At 52.4% G+C, this 22,196-nt stretch overlaps 1 protein-coding gene across 2 annotated transcripts in view; it reads right to left on the reverse strand.

Moving 5' to 3' along the window:
- Window positions 1-22,196, reverse strand: part of LOC147094863 (uncharacterized) — a 202,585-nt gene that overhangs the window by 37,786 nt on the left and 142,603 nt on the right. For both annotated transcript variants that reach the window (XM_085974473.1, XM_085974471.1), the window contains exon 9: window positions 13,772-13,799. In XM_085974473.1, the coding sequence (XP_085830599.1) occupies window positions 13,772-13,799 (28 nt within the window). The remainder of the gene's footprint in view (window positions 1-13,771; window positions 13,800-22,196) is intronic.

Here is a 22,196-nt window from a genome sequence, read left to right on the forward strand (position 1 = left end):
CCAGGGCAGGTACAGCACGGGTTAGATACAGAGTAAAGCTCCCTCTACACTGTCCCATCAAACACTCCCAGGGCAGGTACAGCACGGGTTAGATAGAGAGTAAAGCTCCCTCTACACTGTCCCATCAAACACTCCCAGGGCAGGTACAGCACAGGTTAGATACAGAGTAAAGCTCCCTCTACACTGTCCCATCAAACACTCCCAGGGCAGGTACAGTACGGGGTTAGATACAGAGTAAAGCTCCCTCTACACTGTCCCATCAAACACTCCCAGGGCAGGTACAGCACGGGTTAGATACAGAGTAAAGCTCCCTCTGCACTGTCCCATCAAACATTCCCAGGGCAGGTACAGCACGGGTTAGATCCAGAGTAAAGCTCCCTCTACACTGTCCCATCAAACACTCCCAGGACAGGTACAGCACGGGTTAGATACAGAGTAAAGCTCCCTCTACACTGTCCCATCAAACACTCCCAGGGCAGGTACAGCACGGGTTAGATAGAGAGTAAAGCTCCCTCTACACTGTCCCATCAAACACTCCCAGGGCAGGTACAGCACGGGTTAGATACAGAGTAAAGCTCCCTCTACACTGTCCCATCAAACACTCCCAGGGCAGGTACAGCACGGGTTAGATACAGAGTAAAGCTCCCTCTACACTGTCCCATCAAACACTCCCAGGGCAGGTACAGCACGGGTTAGATAGAGAGTAAAGCTCCCTCTACACTGTCCCATCAAACACTCCCAGGGCAGGTACAGCACAGGTTAGATACAGAGTAAAGCTCCCTCTACACTGTCCCATCAAACACTCCCAGGGCAGGTACAGTACGGGGTTAGATACAGAGTAAAGCTCCCTCTACACTGTCCCATCAAACACTCCCAGGGCAGGTACAGCACGGGTTAGATACAGAGTAAAGCTCCCTCTGCACTGTCCCATCAAACATTCCCAGGGCAGGTACAGCACGGGTTAGATCCAGAGTAAAGCTCCCTCTACACTGTCCCATCAAACACTCCCAGGACAGGTACAGCACGGGTTAGATACAGAGTAAAGCTCCCTCTACACTGTCCCATCAAACACTCCCAGGGCAGGTGCAGCATGGGTTAGATACAGAGTAAAGCTCCCTCTACACTGTCCCATCAAACACTCCCAGGGCAGGTACAGCACAGGTTCCATACAGAGTAAAGCTCCCTCTACACTGTCCCATCAAACACTCCCAGGGAAGGTACAGCACGGGGTTAGATTCAGAGTAAAGCTCCCTCTACACTGTCCCATCAAACACTCCCAGGGCAGTACAGCACGGGGTTAGATACAGAGTAAAGCTCCCTCTACACTGTCCCATCAAACACTCCCAGGGCAGGTACAGCACGGGTTAGATACAGAGTAATGCTCCCTCTACACTGTCCCATCAAACACTCCCAGGGCAGGTACAGCACGGGTTAGATAGAGAGTAAAGCTCCATCTACACTGTCCCATCAAACACTCCCAGGGCAGGTACAGTACGGGGTTAGATGCAGAGTAAAGCTCCCTCTACACTGTCCCATCAAACACTCCCAGGGCAGGTACAGCACGGGTTAGATACAGAGTAAAGCTCCCTCTACACTGTCCCATCAAACATTCCCAGGGCAGGTACAGCACGGGTTAGATGCAGAGTAAAGCTCCCTCTACACTGTCCCATCAAACACTCCCAGGGCAGGTACAGCACGGGTTAGATACAGAGTAAAGCTCCCTCTACACTGTCCCATCAAACACTCCCAGGGCAGGTACAGCACGGGGTTAGATACAGAGTACAGCTCCCTCTACACTGTCCCATCAAACACTCCCAGTGCCCGTACAGCACGGGTTAGATACAGAGTAAAGGTCCCTCTACACTGTCCCATCAGACACTCCCAGGGCAGGTACAGCACGGGTTGGATGCAGATTAAAGCTCACTCTACGCTGTCCCATCAAACACTCCCAGGGCAGGTAAAGCACTGGTTAGATACAGAGTAAATCTCCCTCGACACTGTCCCATCAAACACTCCCAGTGCAGGTACAGCACGGGTTAGATAAAGAGTAAAGGTCCCTCTACACTGTCCCATCAAGCACTCCCAGGGCGGGTACAGCACAGGTTAGATACAGAATAAAAGTCCCTCTACACTGTCCCATCAAACACTCCCAGGGCAGGTACAGCACAGGTTGGATACAGAGTAAAGCTCCCTCTACACTGCCCCATCAAACACTCCCAGGGCAGGCACAGCACGGGGTTAGATACAGAGTAAAGCTCCCTCTACACTGTCCCATCAAACACTCCCAGGGCAGGAACAGCACCGGTTAGATACAGAGTAAACCTCCCTCGACACTGTCCCATCAAACACTCCCAGGGCAGGTGCAGCACGGGTTATATGCAGAGTACATCTCCCTCTACACTGTCCCATCAAACACTCCCAGGGCAGGTACAGCACCGGTTAGATACAGAGTAAAGCTCCCTCTACACTGTCCCATCAAACACTCCCAGGGCAGGTACAGCACGGGGTTAGATACAGAGTACAGCTCCCTCTACACTGCCCCATCAAACACTCCCATGGCAGGTACTGCACGGGTTAGATACAGAGTAAAGCTTCCTCTACACTGTCCCATCAAACACTCCCAGGGCAGGTACAGCACGGGGTTAGATACAGAGTACAGCTCCCTCTACACTGTCCCATCAAACACTCCCATGGCAGGTACAGCACGGGTTAGATACAGAGTAAAGCTCCCTCTACTCTTTCCCATCAAACACTCCCAGGGCAGATACAGCACGGGTTAAATGCAGAGTACAGCTCCCTCTACGCTGTCCCATCAAACCCACCCAGAGCGTGTACAGCATGGGCTAGATAGACAGTAAAGCATCCTCTACACTGTCCCATGAAACACTCCCAGGGCAGGTACATCATGGGTTAGATACAGAGTAAATCTCCCTCTACACTGTCCCATCAAACACTCCCAGGGCAGGTGCAGCATGGGTTAGATACAGAGTAAAGCTCGCTCTACACTGTCCCATCAAACACTCCCAGGGCAGGTACAGCACAGGTTCCATACAGAGTAAAGCTCCCTCTACACTGTCCCATCAAACACTCCCAGGGAAGGTACAGCACGGGGTTAGATTCAGAGTAAAGCTCCCTCTACACTGTCCCATCAAACACTCCCAGGGCAGTACAGCACGGGGTTAGATACAGAGTAAAGCTCCCTCTACACTGTCCCATCAAACACTCCCAGGGCAGGTACAGCACGGGTTAGATACAGAGTAATGCTCCCTCTACACTGTCCCATCAAACACTCCCAGGGCAGGTACAGCACGGGTTAGATAGAGAGTAAAGCTCCCTCTACACTGTCCCATCAAACACTCCCAGGGCAGGTACAGTACGGGGTTAGATGCAGAGTAAAGCTCCCTCTACACTGTCCCATCAAACACTCCCAGGGCAGGTACAGCACGGGTTAGATACAGAGTAAAGCTCCCTCTACACTATCCCATCAAACATTCCCAGGGCAGGTACAGCACGGGTTAGATGCAGAGTAAAGCTCCCTCTACACTGTCCCATCAAACACTCCCAGGGCAGGTACAGCACGGGTTAGATACAGAGTAAAGCTCCCTCTACACTGTCCCATCAAACACTCCCAGGGCAGGTACAGCACGGGTTAGATACAGAGTAATGCTCCATCTACACTGTCCCATCAAACACACCCAGGGCAGGTACAGCACAGGTTAGATACAGAGTAAAGCTCCCTCTGCACTGTCCCATCAAACACTCCCAGGGCATGTACAGCACGGGTTAGATACAGAGTAAAGCTCCCTCTACACTGTCCCATCAAACACTCCCAGGGCAGGTACAGCACGGGTTAGATACAGAGTAAAGCTCCCTCTACACTGTCCCATCAAACACTCCCAGGGCAGGTACAGCACGGGTTAGATACAGAGTAAAGCTCCCTCGACACTGTCCCATCAAACACTCCCAGGGCAGGTACAGCACGGGTTAGATACAGAGTAAAGCTCCCTCTACACTGTCCCATCAAACACTCCCAGGGAAGGTACAGCACGTGGTTAGATTCAGAGTAAAGCTCCCTCTACACTATCCCATCAAACACTCCCAGGGCAGGTACAGCACGGGGTTCGATACAGAGTAAAGCTCCCTCTACACTGTCCCATCAAACACTCCCAGGGCAGGTACAGCACGGGTTAGATAGAGAGTAATGCTCCCTCTACACTGTCCCATCAAACACTCCCAGGGCAGGTACAGCACGGGTTAGATAGAGAGTAAAGCTCCCTCTACACTGTCCCATCAAACACTCCCAGGGCAGGAACAGTACGGGGTTAGATACAGAGTAAAGCTCCCTCTACACTGTCCCATCAAACACTCCCAGGGCAGGTACAGCACGGGTTAGATACAGAGTAAAGCTCCCTCTACACTGTCCCATCAAACATTCCCAGGGCAGGTACAGCATGGGTTAGATGCAGAGTAAAGCTCCCTCTGCACTGTCCCATCAAACACTCCCAGGGCAGGTACAGCACGGGTTAGATACAGAGTAAAGCTCCCTCTACACTGTCCCATCAAACACTCCCAGGGCAGGTACAGCACGGGTTAGATAGAGAGTAAAGCTCCCTCTACACTGTCCCATCAAACACTCCCAGGGCAGGTACAGCACAGGTTAGATACAGAGTAAAGCTCCCTCTACACTGTCCCATCAAACACTCCCAGGGCAGGTACAGTACGGGGTTAGATACAGAGTAAAGCTCCCTCTACACTGTCCCATCAAACACTCCCAGGGCAGGTACAGCACGGGTTAGATACAGAGTAAAGCTCCCTCTGCACTGTCCCATCAAACATTCCCAGGGCAGGTACAGCACGGGTTAGATCCAGAGTAAAGCTCCCTCTACACTGTCCCATCAAACACTCCCAGGACAGGTACAGCACGGGTTAGATACAGAGTAAAGCTCCCTCTACACTGTCCCATCAAACACTCCCAGGGCAGGTACAGCACGGGTTAGATAGAGAGTAAAGCTCCCTCTACACTGTCCCATCAAACACTCCCAGGGCAGGTACAGCACGGGTTAGATACAGAGTAAAGCTCCCTCTACACTGTCCCATCAAACACTCCCAGGGCAGGTACAGCACGGGTTCGATACAGAGTAAAGCTCCCTCTGCACTGTCCCATCAAACACTCCCAGGGCAGGTACAGCACGGGTTAGATACAGAGTAAAGCTCCCTCTACACTGTCCCATCAAACACTCCCAGGGCAGGTAGTGCACCGGTTAGATACAGAGTAAAGCTCCCTCTACACTGTCCCATCAAACACTCCCAGGGCGTGTACAGCACGGGTTAGATACAGAGTAAAGCTCCCTCTACACTGTCCCATCAAACACTCCCAGGGCAGGTACAGCACGGGTTAGATACAGAGTAAAGCTCCCTCTACACTGTCCCATCAAACACTCACAGGGCAGGTACAGCACGGGTTAGATACAGAGTAAAGCTCCCTCTACACTGTCCCATCAAACACTCCCAGGGCAGGTACAGCACGGGTTAGATACAGAATAAAGCTCCCTCTACACTGTCCCATCAAACACTCCCAGGGCAGGTACAGCACGGGTTAGATACAGAGTAAAGCTCCCTCTACACTGTCCCATCAAACACTCCCAGGGCAGGTACAGCACGGGTTAGATACAGAGTAAAGCTCCCTCTACACTGTCCCTTCAAACACTCCCAGGGCAGGTACAGCACGGGTTAGATACAGAGTAAAGCTCCCTCTACACTGTCCCGTCAAACACTCCCAGGGCAGGTACAGCACGAGTTCGATACAGAGTAAAGCTCCCTCTACACTGTCCCGTCAAACACTCCCAGGGCAGGTACAGCACGGGTTAGATACAGAGTAAAGCTCCCTCTACACTGTCCCATCAAACACTCACAGGGCAGGTACAGCACGGGTTAGATACAGAGTAAAGCCCCCTCTACACTGTCCCATCAAACACTCCCAGGGCAGGTACATCACGGGTTAGATACAGAGTAAAGCTCCCTCTACACTGTCCCTTCAAACACTCCCAGGGCAGGTACAGCACGGGTTAGATACAGAGTAAAGCTCCCTCTACACTGTCCCGTCAAACACTCCCAGGGCAGGTACAGCACGAGTTAGATACAGAGTAAAGCTCCCTCTACACTGTCCCGTCAAACACTCCCAGGGCAGGTACAGCACCGGTTTGGTGGGATGGAATTGTAGGGTATTGAGTGAGGATGAGCTGGATGTCCCTCTCTGATGCAGTTGTGCTTGGACTCTGGCTCCAGTGGGAACTGCACCCCAAGGATTCCCACCCCCTCCAGGGGCAGGCGGCGGGGGAGAGAGGGTGAATTGTCGCTGTGATTCCGGATCCCGTCAGCAGAGGGGGCAGCTGATCACCAAACCCGGGGCTGCCTCTGCCAGAGATTCTATTCTCACACTCCAACTCTCACACTCACACACACTAACACACACACACTCACACTCACACACACACACTAACACACACTCGCACTGACACACACTAACACACACTCACACATACACACACACCAACTCTCACTCTCACACTCACACACACTAACTCACACTCACACACACACCAACTCTCACTCTCACACTCACACACACTAACTCACACTCACACACACCAACTCTCACTCTCACACTCACACACACTAACTCACACTCACACACACACCAACTCTCACTCTCAGACTCACACACACTAACACTCACACACACTAACACACACTCACACACACACTCACATCAACTCTCACTCTCACACTCACACACACACCAAAACACACTCACACTCACACACACTAACACACACTCACACTCACACTCACACCAACTCTCACTCTCACACTCACACACACACTAATACACACTCACACAGACACTCACACCAACTCTCACACTCACGCACACTAACACATACTCACACTCACACTCACACCAACTCTCACTCTCACACTCACACACACACACTAACTCACACTCACACTCACACCAACTCTCACTCTCACACACACACTAACACACACTCACACTCACACTCACACCAACTCTCACTCTCACACTCACGCACACTAACACACACACTCACACCAACTCTCACTCTCACACTCACACACACACTAACACACACTCACACAGACACTCACACCAACTCTCACTCTCACACACACTAACACACACTCACACCAACTCTCACACACACACTAACACACTCACACTCACACTCACACACACACCCACACCAACACTCATACACACACACACCAACACTCACACTCATTCATCAATACACATTCACACTCTCACTCACACTCAGACACACCAAAACACACACACACACCAACACACACTCACACTCACACACTCACACTCGCACACACTCACACCAACACACACTCACATAGAAACATAGAAGATAGGAGCAGGAGTAGGCCATTCGGCCCCTCGAGCCTGATCCGCCATTCAATGCGATCATGGCTGATCATCCAAATTCAGTACCCGGTCCCTGCTTTCTCCCCATATCCCTTGATCCCTTTAGCCTTAAGAAATATATCTAACTCCTTCTTGAATATATTTAATGAATTGGCCTCTACTGCCTTCTGTGGTAGAGAATTCCACAGGTTCACCAATCTCTGGGTGAAGAAATTCCTCCTCATCTCTGTCCTAAATGGCTTACCCCTTATCCTTAGACTGTGACCCCTGGTTCTGGACTCCCCCACCATCGGGAACATCCTTCCTGCATCTAGTCTGTCTAGTCCTGTTAGAATTTTATAAGTTTCAATGAGATCCCCTCTCATTCTTCTAAACTCCAGCGAGTACAAGTCCAATCGACCCAATCTCTCCTCATACGTCATTCCTGCCATCCCAGGTATCAGTCTGGTGAATCTTCGCTGCACTCCCTCCATGGCAAGAACATCCTTCCTCAGATAAGGCGACCAAAACTGCACAAAATACTCAAGGTGTGGTCTCACCAAGGCCCTGTACAACTGCAGCAAGACATCCTTGTCCCTGTACTCGAACCCTCTCGCTACGAAGGCCAACATTCCATTTGCCTTCTTAACTGCCTGCTGCACGTGCATGCTTACCTTCAGCGACTGATGCACAAGGACACCCAGGTCTCGTTGCACTTCCCCCTTCTCCCAATCTATTGCCGTTCAGATAATAATCTGTCTTCCTGTATTTGCCACCAAAGTGGATAACCTCACATTTATCCACATTATACTGCATCTGCCATGCATCTGCCCAATCACCCAACCTGTCCAAATCATACGAACTCACACTCACACACTCACTCACACACACTCGCACACATTCACACACACACTCACACACACTCACACTCTCACACACACTCACACATTCACACACTCACACACACACACACTCACACTCTTACACTCACACACACACACACACACACGCACACTCACACAAATTCACACTCACACAAACTTACACACACACTCACAGAAACTCACACTCACAAACTCACAAACACAAACTCACACTCACACAAACTCACACACACACTCTCACACACACTCACACACACTCACACACACACACTTACACTCACACACATACTCACACTCACTCACATTCACACACTCACACAAACTCACACTCACACACACACTCATACACATTCACTCACACTCACTCACACACACTCACACTCACTCACACTCACTCACACGCACACACACACACACACTCATACTCACACATTCACTCACCCTCACACTCACACCCTCTCACTCACTCACGCACTCACTCACACACACTCACGCACTCACACACACACTCACACATTCACTCACCCTCACACTCACACACTCTCACGCACACACTCGCACACACTCGCACTCACACTCGCATTCACTCACTTACACACACTCACACACACTCTCACACATGTTCACACTCACACACACTCACATTCACACACACACACAGTCACACACTCACACACATTCACACACACTCACACTCTCACACACACTCACACACACACACACACACACTCGCACTTTCACACATGCTCACACTCACACACACACACACAGTCACACACTTACACACACACACAGTCACACACTCACACACATTCACACACTCACTCACTCACATGCACACACTCACACTCACACATTCACACACTCACTCACTCACATGCACACACTTACACTCACACACATACTCACTAACACACTCACACTCACTCACACATTCACACACTCACACACACTCTCACTCACACACACTCACACTCTCACACACACTCTCACTCACACACACTCACACTCTTACACTCACACACACACACACACACACACACTCACTCACACTCACTCACACACACTCTCACTCACACACACACACTCACACTCACACAAACTCACATTCACACAAACTTACACACACACACTCACAGAAACTCACACTCACAAACTCACACTCACACAAACTCACACTCACTCTCACACACATTCATGCACACTCACACTCACACAAACTCACACTCACACACTCACTCACACTCACACACACACACACACTCACACTCATACTCACAGACATTCACTCATGCACACACTCACTCATACACCCACACTCACACCCTCTCACTCACTCACGCACTCACTCACACACACTCACACACACACACTCGCACTCACACTCGCATTCACTCACTCACACACACATGTTCACACTCACGCACACTCACACACTCACACACACACTCACACACTCACACACACTCGCACTCTCACACATGCTCACACTCACACACACACACTCACACACACACAGTCACACACTTACACACAGTCACACACTCACACACATTCACACACACACTCTTACACTCACTCTCACACACATTCATGCACAATCACACACTCACTCACACTCACACACACACTCATACACATTCACTCACACTCACTCACGCCCACTCACACACACACTCACACTCATACTCACAGACATTCACTCATGCACACACTCACTCACACCCTCTCACTCACTCTCACACTCACTCACACACACTCACGCACTCACACACACACTCACACATTCACTCACCCTCACACTCACACACTCTCACACACACTCGCACTCACACTCACACACACACTCGCATTCACTCACTCACACACACTCACACAAACTCACACTCACACTCACTCACACACACACTCATACACACTCACACACACACTCACACTCTCACACACACACACACACACTCACACTCACACTCTCACACACTCACATACACACTCACACTCACACACACACTCACACACGCTCACAGACACACACACACACACACTCTCTCACACATTCACACACACTCACAATCAAACACTCACAATCACACACTCACAATCACACACTCACAATCACACACTCACTCACACTCACACACACTCATTCACACTCACACAATAACACACTCGCACACACACAGTCACACACTCAGACACTCACTCACACTCACACACTCACCCACATTCACACACACTCACTCACACATGCACTCACACGCACACTCACACTCTCACACAAACACTCACACACACACACACACTCATTCACACACACTCACACACACACTCACACACATTCACACTCACACACACATGCACACACACTCACACACTCACACTCACACTCACACACACACTCTCACTCACACACACACTCTCACTCACACACACACTCCCACACACTCACTCAATGGGAATCAGGGGGAAAACACTCCACTGGCTGGAGTCATACCTTGCACAAAGGAAGATGGTTGTGGTGGTTGAAGGTCAATCATCACAGCCCCAGGACATCACTGCAGGAGTTCCTCAGGGCAGTGTCCTAGGCCCATCCATCTTCAGCTGCTCCATCAATGACCTTCCCTCCAATATAAGGTCAGAAATGGGGATGTTCCTGATGACTGCACTGTGTTCAGCGTCATTCACAACTCCTCAGATAATGAAGCAGTCCATGCCTGCATGCAACAAGACCTGGACAACGTTCAGGCTTGGGCTGATAAGTGGCAGGTAATATTCACGCCACACAAGTGCCAGGCAATGACTATCTCCAACATGCGAGAGTCTAACCACCGCCCCTTGACATTCAACGGCATTACCATCACCGAATCCCCCACCATCAACATCCTGGGGGTCACCATTGACCAGAAACTTAACTGGACCAGCCACATAAATACTGTGGCAACAAGAGCAGGTCAGAGGCTGGGTATTCTGCGGCGAGTGTCTCACCTCCTGACTCCCCAAAGCCTTTCCACCATCTACAAGACACAAGTCAGGAGTGTGATGGAATACTCTCCACTTGCCTGGATGAGTGCAGCTCCAACAACACTCAAGAAGCTCGACACCATCCAGGACAAAGCAGCCCGCTTTATTGGCACCCCATTCACCACCTTAAACATTAACTCCCTCCACCACCGGCGCACCGTGGCTGCAGTGTGTACCATCTACAAGATGTACTGCAGCAACTCGCCAAGGCTTCTTCGGCAGCACCTCCCAAACCCGCGACCTCTTCCACCTAGAAGGACAAGGGCAGCAGGCACCTGGGAACACCACCACCTCCAGGTTCCCCTCCAAGTCACACACCATCCTGACTTAGAAGTATATCGCCGATCCTTCATCGTCACTGGGTCAAAATCCTGGAACTCCCTCCCCAACAGCACTGTGGGAGCACCTTCACCACACGGACTGCAGCGGTTCAAGGCGGCGGCTCACCGCCACCTTCTCAAGGGCAATAAATGCTGGCCTTGCCAGCGACGCCCACATCCCATAAACAAAAAAAACCTCACACACGCTCACTCACACGCACTCACACACACACTCACACTCTCACACACACACAATCTCTCTCACTCACACACTCATTCACACACACACACAAATCTCCACTTAACCTTCTCTGCTCTAAGGAGAACAACCCCAGCTTCTCCAGTCTCTCCACATCACTGAAGTCCCTCATCCCTGGAACCATTCTGGTCAATCTCCCCTTAACCTCCTCTGCTCTAAGGAGAACAACCCCAGCTTCTCCAGTCTCTCCACATCACTGAAGTCCCTCATCCCATGGTATCATTCTGGTCAATCTCCACTTAACCTTCTCTGCTCTAAGGAGAACAATCCCAGCTTCTCCAGTCTCTCCACATAACTGAAGTCCCTCATCCCTGGAACCATTCTGGTCAATCTCCTCTTAACCTTCTCTGCTCTAAGGAGAACAATCCCAGCTTCTCCAGTCTCTCCACATCACTGAAGTCCCTCATCCCTGGTACCATTCTGGTCAATCTCACCTTAACCTTCTCTGCTCTAAGGAGAACAACCCCAGCTCCTCCGGTCTCTCCACATAACTGAAGTCCCTCATCCCTGGAACCATTCTGGTCAATCTCCCCTTAAGCTTCTCTGCTCTAAGGAGAACAATCCCAGCTTCTCCAGTCTCTCCACATAACTGAAGTCCCTCATCCCTGGAACCATTCTGGTCAATCTCCCCTTAACCTTCTCTGCTCTAAGGAGAACAACCCCAGCTTCTCCAGTCTCTCCACATCACTGAAGTCCCTCATCCCTGGTACCATTCTGGTCAATCTCCCCTTAACCTTCTCTGCTCTAAGGAGAACAACCCCAGCTTGTCCAGTCTCTCCACATAACTGAAGTCCCTCATCCCTGGTACCATTCTGGTCAATCTCCCCTTAACCTTCTCCGCTCTAAGGAGAACAACCCCAGCTTCTCCAGTCTCTCCACATCACTGAAGTCCCTCATCCCTGGTACCATTCTGGTAAATCAATTCTGCCCCCTCTCTAAGGCTTTCACATCCTTCCTAAAGTGCGGTGCCCAGAATTGAGCTTGAGTTGAGGTAGAAGATCAGCAGGCTCGAGGGGCCGAATGGTCGACTCCTGCTCTTATTTCCTATGTTCTTATGATCTGAGAGGGTCCACTGATTTTCTCCCATTACTACAAGGCGCTGCACAGGAGCGTTATCAGAGTCACATAAGGAGACATTAGGACAGACGACCAAAAGCTTGGTCAATCAGGTAGGTTTTAAGGAGCATCTTAAAGGAGGAGAGAGAGGCGGAGAGGATTAGGGAGGGAATTCCAGAGCTCGGGGCCCAGGCGGCTGAAGGCACGCCGCCAACGGTGGAGCGATGAAAATCAGGGATGCTCAAGGGGCCAGAATTGGAGGAGCGCAGAGTTCTCGGAGGGAGGGCTGTGGGGCTGGAGGTCACAGAGATAGGGAGAGGGGCGAGTGCCATGGGAGGGATTTGAACACAAAATGAGAATTATGAAATCGAGGCAATGCCGGATGGAAGTCAGTGTAGGTCAGCGAGCACAGGGGGTGATGGGTGAACGGGACTTGGTGCGAGTTGGGACACGGGCAGCCGAGTTTTGGATGACCTCAAGTTTACGTAGGGTAGAATGTGGGAGGCCAGCCAGGAGTGCGTTGGAATAGTCGACTCTGGAGGTTAAAAAGGCATGGCTGAGGGATTCAGCAGCGGATGAGCTAAGGCAAGGAGCGGAGACGGGCGATGTTACGGAGGTGGAAGTAGGCGGTCCTTGTGATGGAGCGGATATTGGAATCGGCAGGTCATCTCAGGGTCAAATAGGACGCCAAGGGTGCGACCAGTGAGCCATTGGCAATCTGTCACCTCACCAACCAGCAAGGCACTCACTCAATGGCCAAGGAAGAAGAGAGGAGAAGAGATAACCGGATACTTACATGTAAGTCCCATCATCCTCCCCTGTCCCTGTGTGAGCGAGAGAGACAGAAGTTCATCAGTTAACAGTAATGAAGGGGGCACCATAGACGGAGGTCATTACAAGAGCAATCTCAAACTAATCCCGCGGCCCTGCTCTCTCCCCATAGCCCTGCATCAGTCCCCAAACTAATCCCACTGGCCCGCTCTCTCCCCATAGCCCTGTATCAATCCCCAAACTAATCCCATTGCCCCACTCTCTCGCCATAGCCCTGTATCAGTCCCCAAACTAATCCCACTGGCCCGCTCTCTCCCCATAGCCCTGTATCAATCCCCAAACTAATCCCATTGCCCCACTCTCTCGCCATAGCCCTGTATCAATCCCCAAACTAATCCCACTGCCCCGCTCTCTCCCCATAGCCCTGTATCAATCCCAAACTAATCCCACTGCCCCGCTCTCTCCCCATAGTCCTGTATCAATCCCCAAACTAATCCCACTGCCCCACTCTCTCCCCATAGCCCTGTATCAATCCCCAAACTAATCCCACTGCCCCGCTCTCTCCCCATAGCCCTGTATCAATCCCCAAACTAATCCCACTGCCCCGCTCTCTCCCCATAGCCCTGTATCAATCCACAAACTAATCTCACTGCCCCGCTCTCTCCCCATAGCCCTGTATCAATCCCCAAACTAATCCCACTCCCCCGCTCTCTCCCCATAGCCCTATATCAATCCCCAAACTAATCCCACTGCCCCGCTCTCTCCCCATAGCCCTGTATCAATCCCCAAACTAATCCCACTGCCCCGCTCTCTCCCCATAGCCCTGTATCAATCCACAACTAATCCCAATGCCCCGCTCTCTCCCCATAGCCCACTATCAATCCACAAACCTATCCCAATGCCGCGCTCTCTCCCCATAGATCTGTATCAATCCCCAAACAAATCCCATTGCTCCATTCTCTCCCCATGGCCCTGTATCAATCCCCAAACTAATCCCACTGCCCCGCTCTCTCCCCATAGTCCTGTATCAATCCACAAACTAATCCCACTGCCCCGCTCTCTCCCCATAGCCCATTATCAATCCCCAAACTAATCCCACTGCCCCGCTCTCTTCCCATAGCCCTGTATCAATCCCCAAACTAATCCCACTGCCCCGCTCTCTCGCCATAGCCCTGTATCAATCCCCAAACTAATCCCACTGCCCCGCTCTCTCGTCTTAGCCCTTTATCAATCCCCAAACTAATCCCACTGCCCCGCTCTCTCGCCATAGCCCTGTATCAATCCCCACACTAATCCCACTGCCCCGCTCTCTCGCCATAGCCCTGTATCAATCCCCAAACTAATCCCACTGCCCCGCTCTCTCCCCATAGCCCTGTATCAATCCCCAAACTAATCCCACTGCCCCGCTCTCTCCCCATAGCCCTGCATCAATCCCCAAACTAATCCCACTGCCCCGCTCTCTCCCCATAGCCCTGTATCAATCCCCAAACTAATCCCAATGCCCCGCTCTCTCCCCATAGCCCTGTATCAATCCCCAAACTAATCCCACTGCCCCGCTCTCTCCCCATAGACCTGTATCAATCCCAAACTGATCCCACTGCCCCGCACTCTGCCCATAGTCCCGTATCAATCCCCAAACTTATCCCACTGCCCCGCTCTCTCCCCATAGCCCTGTATCAATCCCCAAACTAATCCCACTGCCCCGCTCTCTCCCCATAACCCTGTATCAGTCCCCAAACTAATCCCACTGCCCCGCTCTCTACCCATAGCCCTGTATCTATCCCCAAACTAATCTCACTGCCCCGCTCTCTCCCCATAGCCCTGTATCAGTCCCCAAACTAATCCCACTGCCCCGCTCTCTACCCATAGCCCTGTATCTATCCCCAAACTAATCCCACTGCCCCGCTCTCTCCCCATAGTCCTGTATCAATCCACAAACTAATCCCACTGCCCCGCTCTCTCCCCATAGCCCATTATCAATCCCCAAATTAATCCCACTGCCCCGCTCTCTTCCCATAGCCCTGTATCAATCCCCAAACTAATCCCACTGCCCCGCTCTCTCGCCATAGCTCTGTATCAATCCCCTTTCTAATCCCGCTGCCCCGCTCTCTCGCCATAGCCCTTTATCAATCCCCAAACTAATCCCACTGCCCCGCTCTCTCGCCATAGCCCTGCATCAATCCCCACACTAATCCCACTGCCCCGCTCTCTCGCCATAGCCCTGTATCAATCCCCAAACTAATCCCACTGCCCCGCTCTCTCCCCATAGCCCTGTATCAATCCCCAAACTAATCCCACTGCCCCGCTCTCTCCCCATAGCCCTGCATCAATCCCCAAACTAATCCCACTGCCCCGCTCTCTCCCCATAGCCCTGTATCAATCCCCAAACTAATCCCAATGCCCCGCTCTCTCCCCATAGCCCTGTATCAATCCCCAAACTAATCCCACTGCCCCGCTCTCTCCCCATAGCCCTGTATCAATCCCAAACTGATCCCACTGCCCCGCACTCTGCCCATAGTCCCGTATCAATCCCCAAACTTATCCCACTGCCCCGCTCTCTCCCCATAGCCCTGTATCAATCCCCAAACTAATCCCACTGCCCCGCTCTCTCCCCATAGCCCTGTATCAGTCCCCAAACTAATCCCACTGCCCCGCTCTCTACCCATAGCCCTGTATCTATCCCCAAACTAATCTCACTGCCCCGCTCTCTCCCCATAGCCCTGTATCAATCCCCAAACTAATCCCACTGCCCCGCTCTCTCCCCATAGCCCTGTATCAATCCCCAAACTAATCCCACTGCCCCGCTCTCTCCCCATAGCCCTGTATCAATCCCCAAACTAATCCCACTGCCACGCTCTCTCGCCATAGCCCTGTATCAATCCCCAAACTAATCCCACTGCCCCGATCTCTCCCCATAGCCCTATATCAATCTCAAACTAACCCCACTGCCCCGCTCTCTCCCCATAGTCCTGTATCAATCCCCAAACTAATCCCACTGCCCCACTCTCTCCCCATAGCCCTGTACCAATCCCCAAACTAATCCCACTGCCCCGCTCTCTCCCCATAGCCCTGTATCAATCCACAAACTAATCTCACTGCCCCGCTCTCTCCCCATAGCCCTGTATCAATCCACAAACTAACCCCACTGCCCCGCTCTCTCCCCATAGCCCTGTATCAATCCACAAACTAATCTCACTGCCCCGCTCTCTCCCCATAGCCTTGTATCAATCCCCAAACTAATTCCACTGCCCTGCTCTCTCCCCATAGCCCTGTATCAATCCCCAAACTAATCCCACTGCGCCGCTCTCTCCCGATAGCCCTGTATCAATCCCCAAACTAATCCCACTGCCCCGCTCTCTCCCCATGGCCCTGTATCAATCCCCAACTAATCCCACTGCCCTGCTCTCTCCCGATAGCCCTGTATCAATCCCCAAACTAATCCCACTGCCCCGCTCTCTCCCCATGGCCCTGTATCAATCCCCAAACTAATCCCACTGCCCTGCTCTCTCCCCATAGCCCAGTATCAATCCACAAACTTATACCAATGCCCCGCTCTCTCCCCATAGTCCTGTATCAAACCCCAAACTAATCCCACTGCCCTGCTCTCTCCCCATAGCCCTGTATCAATCCCCAAACTAATCCCACTGCCCCGCTCTCCCCCCATAGCCCTGTATCAATCCCCAAACTAATCCCACTGCCCCGCTCTCTCCCCATAGCCCTTTATTAATCCCCAAACTAATGTCACTGCCCCGCTCTCTCCCCATAGCCCTGTATCAAACCCCAAACTAATCTCACTGCCCCGCTCTCTCCCCATAGCCCTGTATCAATCCCCAAACTAATCCCACTGCCACGCTCTCTCCGCATAGCCCTGTATCAATCCACAAACTAATCTCACTTCCCCGCTCTCTCCCCATAGTCCTATATCAATCCCCAAACTAATCCCACTGCCCCGCTCTCTCCCCATAGCCCTGTATCAATCCCCAAACTAATCCCACTGCCCTGCTCTCTCCCCATAGCCCTGTACCAATCCCAAACTAATCCCATGGCCCAGATCTCTCCCCTTAGCCCTGTATCAATCCCAAACTAATCCCACTGCCCCGCTATCTCCCCATAGCCCTATATCAATCCCCCAACTAATCCCATGGCCCCGCTCTCTCCCCATAGCCCTGTATCAATCCCCAAACTAATCCCACTGCCCCGCTCTCCCCCCATAGCCCTTTATCAATCCCCAAACTAATCCCACTGCCCCGCTCTCTCCCCATAGCCCTGTATCAATCCCCAAACTAATCCCACTGCCCCGCTCTCTCCCCATAGCCCTTTATCAATCCCCAAACTAATGTCACTGCCCCGCTCTCTCCCCATAGCCCTGTATCAATCCCCAAACTAATCCCAATGCCCCGCTCTCTCCCCATAGCCCTGTATCAATCCCCAAACTAATCCCACTGCCCCCTCTCTCCCCATAGCCCTGTATCAATCCCCAAACTAATCCCACTGCCCCGCTCTCCCCCATAGCCCTGTATCAATCCCCAAACTAATCCCACTGCCCCCTCTCTCCCCATAGCCCTGTATCAATCCCCAAACTAATCCCACTGCCCCGCTCTCTCCCCATAGCCCTGTATCAATCCCCAAACTAATCCCACTGCCCCGCGCTCTCCCCATAGCCCTGTATCAACCCCAAACTAATCCCACTGCCCCGCTCTCTCCCCATAGCCCTGTATCAATCCCCAAACTAATCCCACTGCCCCCTCTCTCCCCATAGCCCTGTATCAATCCCCAAACTAATCCCACTGCCCCGCTCTCTCCCCATAGCCCTGGATCAAACCCAAACTAATCCCACTGCCCCGCTCTCTCCCCATAGCCCTGTATCAATCCCCAAACTAATCCCACAGCCCCGCTCTCTCGCCATAGCCCAATATCAATCCCCAAACTAATCCCACTGACCCGCTCTCTCCCCATAGCCCTGTATCAATCCCAAACTAATAACACTGCCCCGCTCTCTCCCCATAGCCCTGTATCAATCCCAAACTAATCCCACTGCCCTGCTCTCTCCCCATAGCCCTGTATCAATCCCCAAACTAATCCCACTGCCCCGCTCTCCCCCCATAGCCCTGTATCAATCCCCAAACTAATCCCACTGCCCCGCTCTCTCCCCATAGCCCTTTATCAATCCCCAAACTAATCCCACTGCCCCTCTCTCTCCCCATAGCCCTGTATCAAACCCCAAACTAATCTCACTGCCCCGCTCTCTCCCCATAGCCCTGTATCAATCCCCAAACTAATCCCACTGCCCCGCTCTCTCCCATAGCCCTGTATCAATCCACAAACTAATCTCACTTCCCCGCTCTCTCCCCATAGCCCTGTATCAATCCCCAAACTAATCCCACTGCCCCGCTCTCTCCCCATAGCCCTGTATCAATCCCCAAACTAATCCCACTGCCCCGCTCTCTCCCCATAGCCCTGTATCAATCCCAAACTGATCCCACTGCCCCGCACTCTGCCCATAGTCCCGTATCAATGCCCAAACTTATCCCACTGCCCCGCTCTCTCCCCATAGCCCTGTATCAATCCCCAAACTAATCCCACTGCCCCGCTCTCTCCCCATAGCCCTGTATCAGTCCCCAAACTAATCCCACTGCCCCGCTCTCTACCCATAGCCCTGTATCTATCCCCAAACTAATCTCACTGCCCCGCTCTCTCCCCATAGCCCTGTATCAATCCCCAAACTAATCCCACTGCCCCGCTCTCTCCACATAGCCCTGTATCAATCCCCAAACTAATCCCACTGCCCCGCTCTCTCCCCATAGCCCTGTATCAATCCCCAAACTAATCCCACTGCCACGCTCTCTCGCCATAGCCCTGTATCAATCCCCAAACTAATCCCACTGCCCCGATCTCTCCCCATAGCCCTATATCAATCTCAAACTAACCCCACTGCCCCGCTCTCTCCCCATAGTCCTGTATCAATCCCCAAACTAATCCCACTGCCCCACTCTCTCCCCATAGCCCTGTACCAATCCCCAAACTAATCCCACTGCCCCGCTCTCTCCCCATAGCCCTGTATCAATCCACAAACTAATCCCACTGCCCCGCTCTCTCCCCATAGCCCTGTATCAATCCACAAACTAATCTCACTGCCCCGCTCTCTCCCCATAGCCTTGTATCAATCCCCAAACTAATTCCACTGCCCTGCTCTCTCCCCATAGCCCTGTATCAATCCCCAAACTAATCCCACTGCCCCGCTCTCTCCCCATAGCCCTGTATCAATCCACAAACTAATCTCACTGCCCCGCTCTCTCCCCATAGCCCTGTATCAATCCCCAAACTAATCCCACTCCCCCGCTCTCTCCCCATAGCCCTATATCAATCCCCAAACTAATCCCACTGCCCCGCTCTCTCCCCATAGCCCTGTATCAATCCCCAAACTAATCCCACTGCCCCGCTCTCTCCCCATAGCCCTGTATCAATCCACAACTAATCCCAATGCCCCGCTCTCTCCCCATAGCCCACTATCAATCCACAAACCTATCCCAATGCCGCGCTCTCTCCCCATAGATCTGTATCAATCCCCAAACAAATCCCATTGCTCCATTCTCTCCCCATGGCCCTGTATCAATCCCCAAACTAATCCCACTGCCCCGCTCTCTCCCCATAGTCCTGTATCAATCCACAAACTAATCCCACTGCCCCGCTCTCTCCCCATAGCCCATTATCAATCCCCAAACTAATCCCACTGCCCCGCTCTCTTCCCATAGCCCTGTATCAATCCCCAAACTAATCCCACTGCCCCGCTCTCTCGCCATAGCCCTGTATCAATCCCCAAACTAATCCCACTGCCCCGCTCTCTCGTCTTAGCCCTTTATCAATCCCCAAACTAATCCCACTGCCCCGCTCTCTCGCCATAGCCCTGTATCAATCCCCACACTAATCCCACTGCCCCGCTCTCTCGCCATAGCCCTGTATCAATCCCCAAACTAATCCCACTGCCCCGCTCTCTCCCCATAGCCCTGTATCAATCCCCAAACTAATCCCACTGCCCCGCTCTCTCCCCATAGCCCTGCATCAATCCCCAAACTAATCCCACTGCCCCGCTCTCTCCCCATAGCCCTGTATCAATCCCCAAACTAATCCCAATGCCCCGCTCTCTCCCCATAGCCCTGTATCAATCCCCAAACTAATCCCACTGCCCCGCTCTCTCCCCATAGACCTGTATCAATCCCAAACTGATCCCACTGCCCCGCACTCTGCCCATAGTCCCGTATCAATCCCCAAACTTATCCCACTGCCCCGCTCTCTCCCCATAGCCCTGTATCAATCCCCAAACTAATCCCACTGCCCCGCTCTCTCCCCATAACCCTGTATCAGTCCCCAAACTAATCCCACTGCCCCGCTCTCTACCCATAGCCCTGTATCTATCCCCAAACTAATCTCACTGCCCCGCTCTCTCCCCATAGCCCTGTATCAGTCCCCAAACTAATCCCACTGCCCCGCTCTCTACCCATAGCCCTGTATCTATCCCCAAACTAATCCCACTGCCCCGCTCTCTCCCCATAGTCCTGTATCAATCCACAAACTAATCCCACTGCCCCGCTCTCTCCCCATAGCCCATTATCAATCCCCAAATTAATCCCACTGCCCCGCTCTCTTCCCATAGCCCTGTATCAATCCCCAAACTAATCCCACTGCCCCGCTCTCTCGCCATAGCTCTGTATCAATCCCCTTTCTAATCCCGCTGCCCCGCTCTCTCGCCATAGCCCTTTATCAATCCCCAAACTAATCCCACTGCCCCGCTCTCTCGCCATAGCCCTGCATCAATCCCCACACTAATCCCACTGCCCCGCTCTCTCGCCATAGCCCTGTATCAATCCCCAAACTAATCCCACTGCCCCGCTCTCTCCCCATAGCCCTGTATCAATCCCCAAACTAATCCCACTGCCCCGCTCTCTCCCCATAGCCCTGCATCAATCCCCAAACTAATCCCACTGCCCCGCTCTCTCCCCATAGCCCTGTATCAATCCCCAAACTAATCCCAATGCCCCGCTCTCTCCCCATAGCCCTGTATCAATCCCCAAACTAATCCCACTGCCCCGCTCTCTCCCCATAGCCCTGTATCAATCCCAAACTGATCCCACTGCCCCGCACTCTGCCCATAGTCCCGTATCAATCCCCAAACTTATCCCACTGCCCCGCTCTCTCCCCATAGCCCTGTATCAATCCCCAAACTAATCCCACTGCCCCGCTCTCTCCCCATAGCCCTGTATCAGTCCCCAAACTAATCCCACTGCCCCGCTCTCTACCCATAGCCCTGTATCTATCCCCAAACTAATCTCACTGCCCCGCTCTCTCCCCATAGCCCTGTATCAATCCCCAAACTAATCCCACTGCCCCGCTCTCTCCCCATAGCCCTGTATCAATCCCCAAACTAATCCCACTGCCCCGCTCTCTCCCCATAG

This window comes from Somniosus microcephalus, unplaced genomic scaffold (assembly GCF_052327205.1).
Source record: "Somniosus microcephalus isolate GS21.2 unplaced genomic scaffold, FLI_Smic_1.0 unresolved_chr1, whole genome shotgun sequence".
Lineage (NCBI taxonomy): Eukaryota > Metazoa > Chordata > Chondrichthyes > Squaliformes > Somniosidae > Somniosus > Somniosus microcephalus.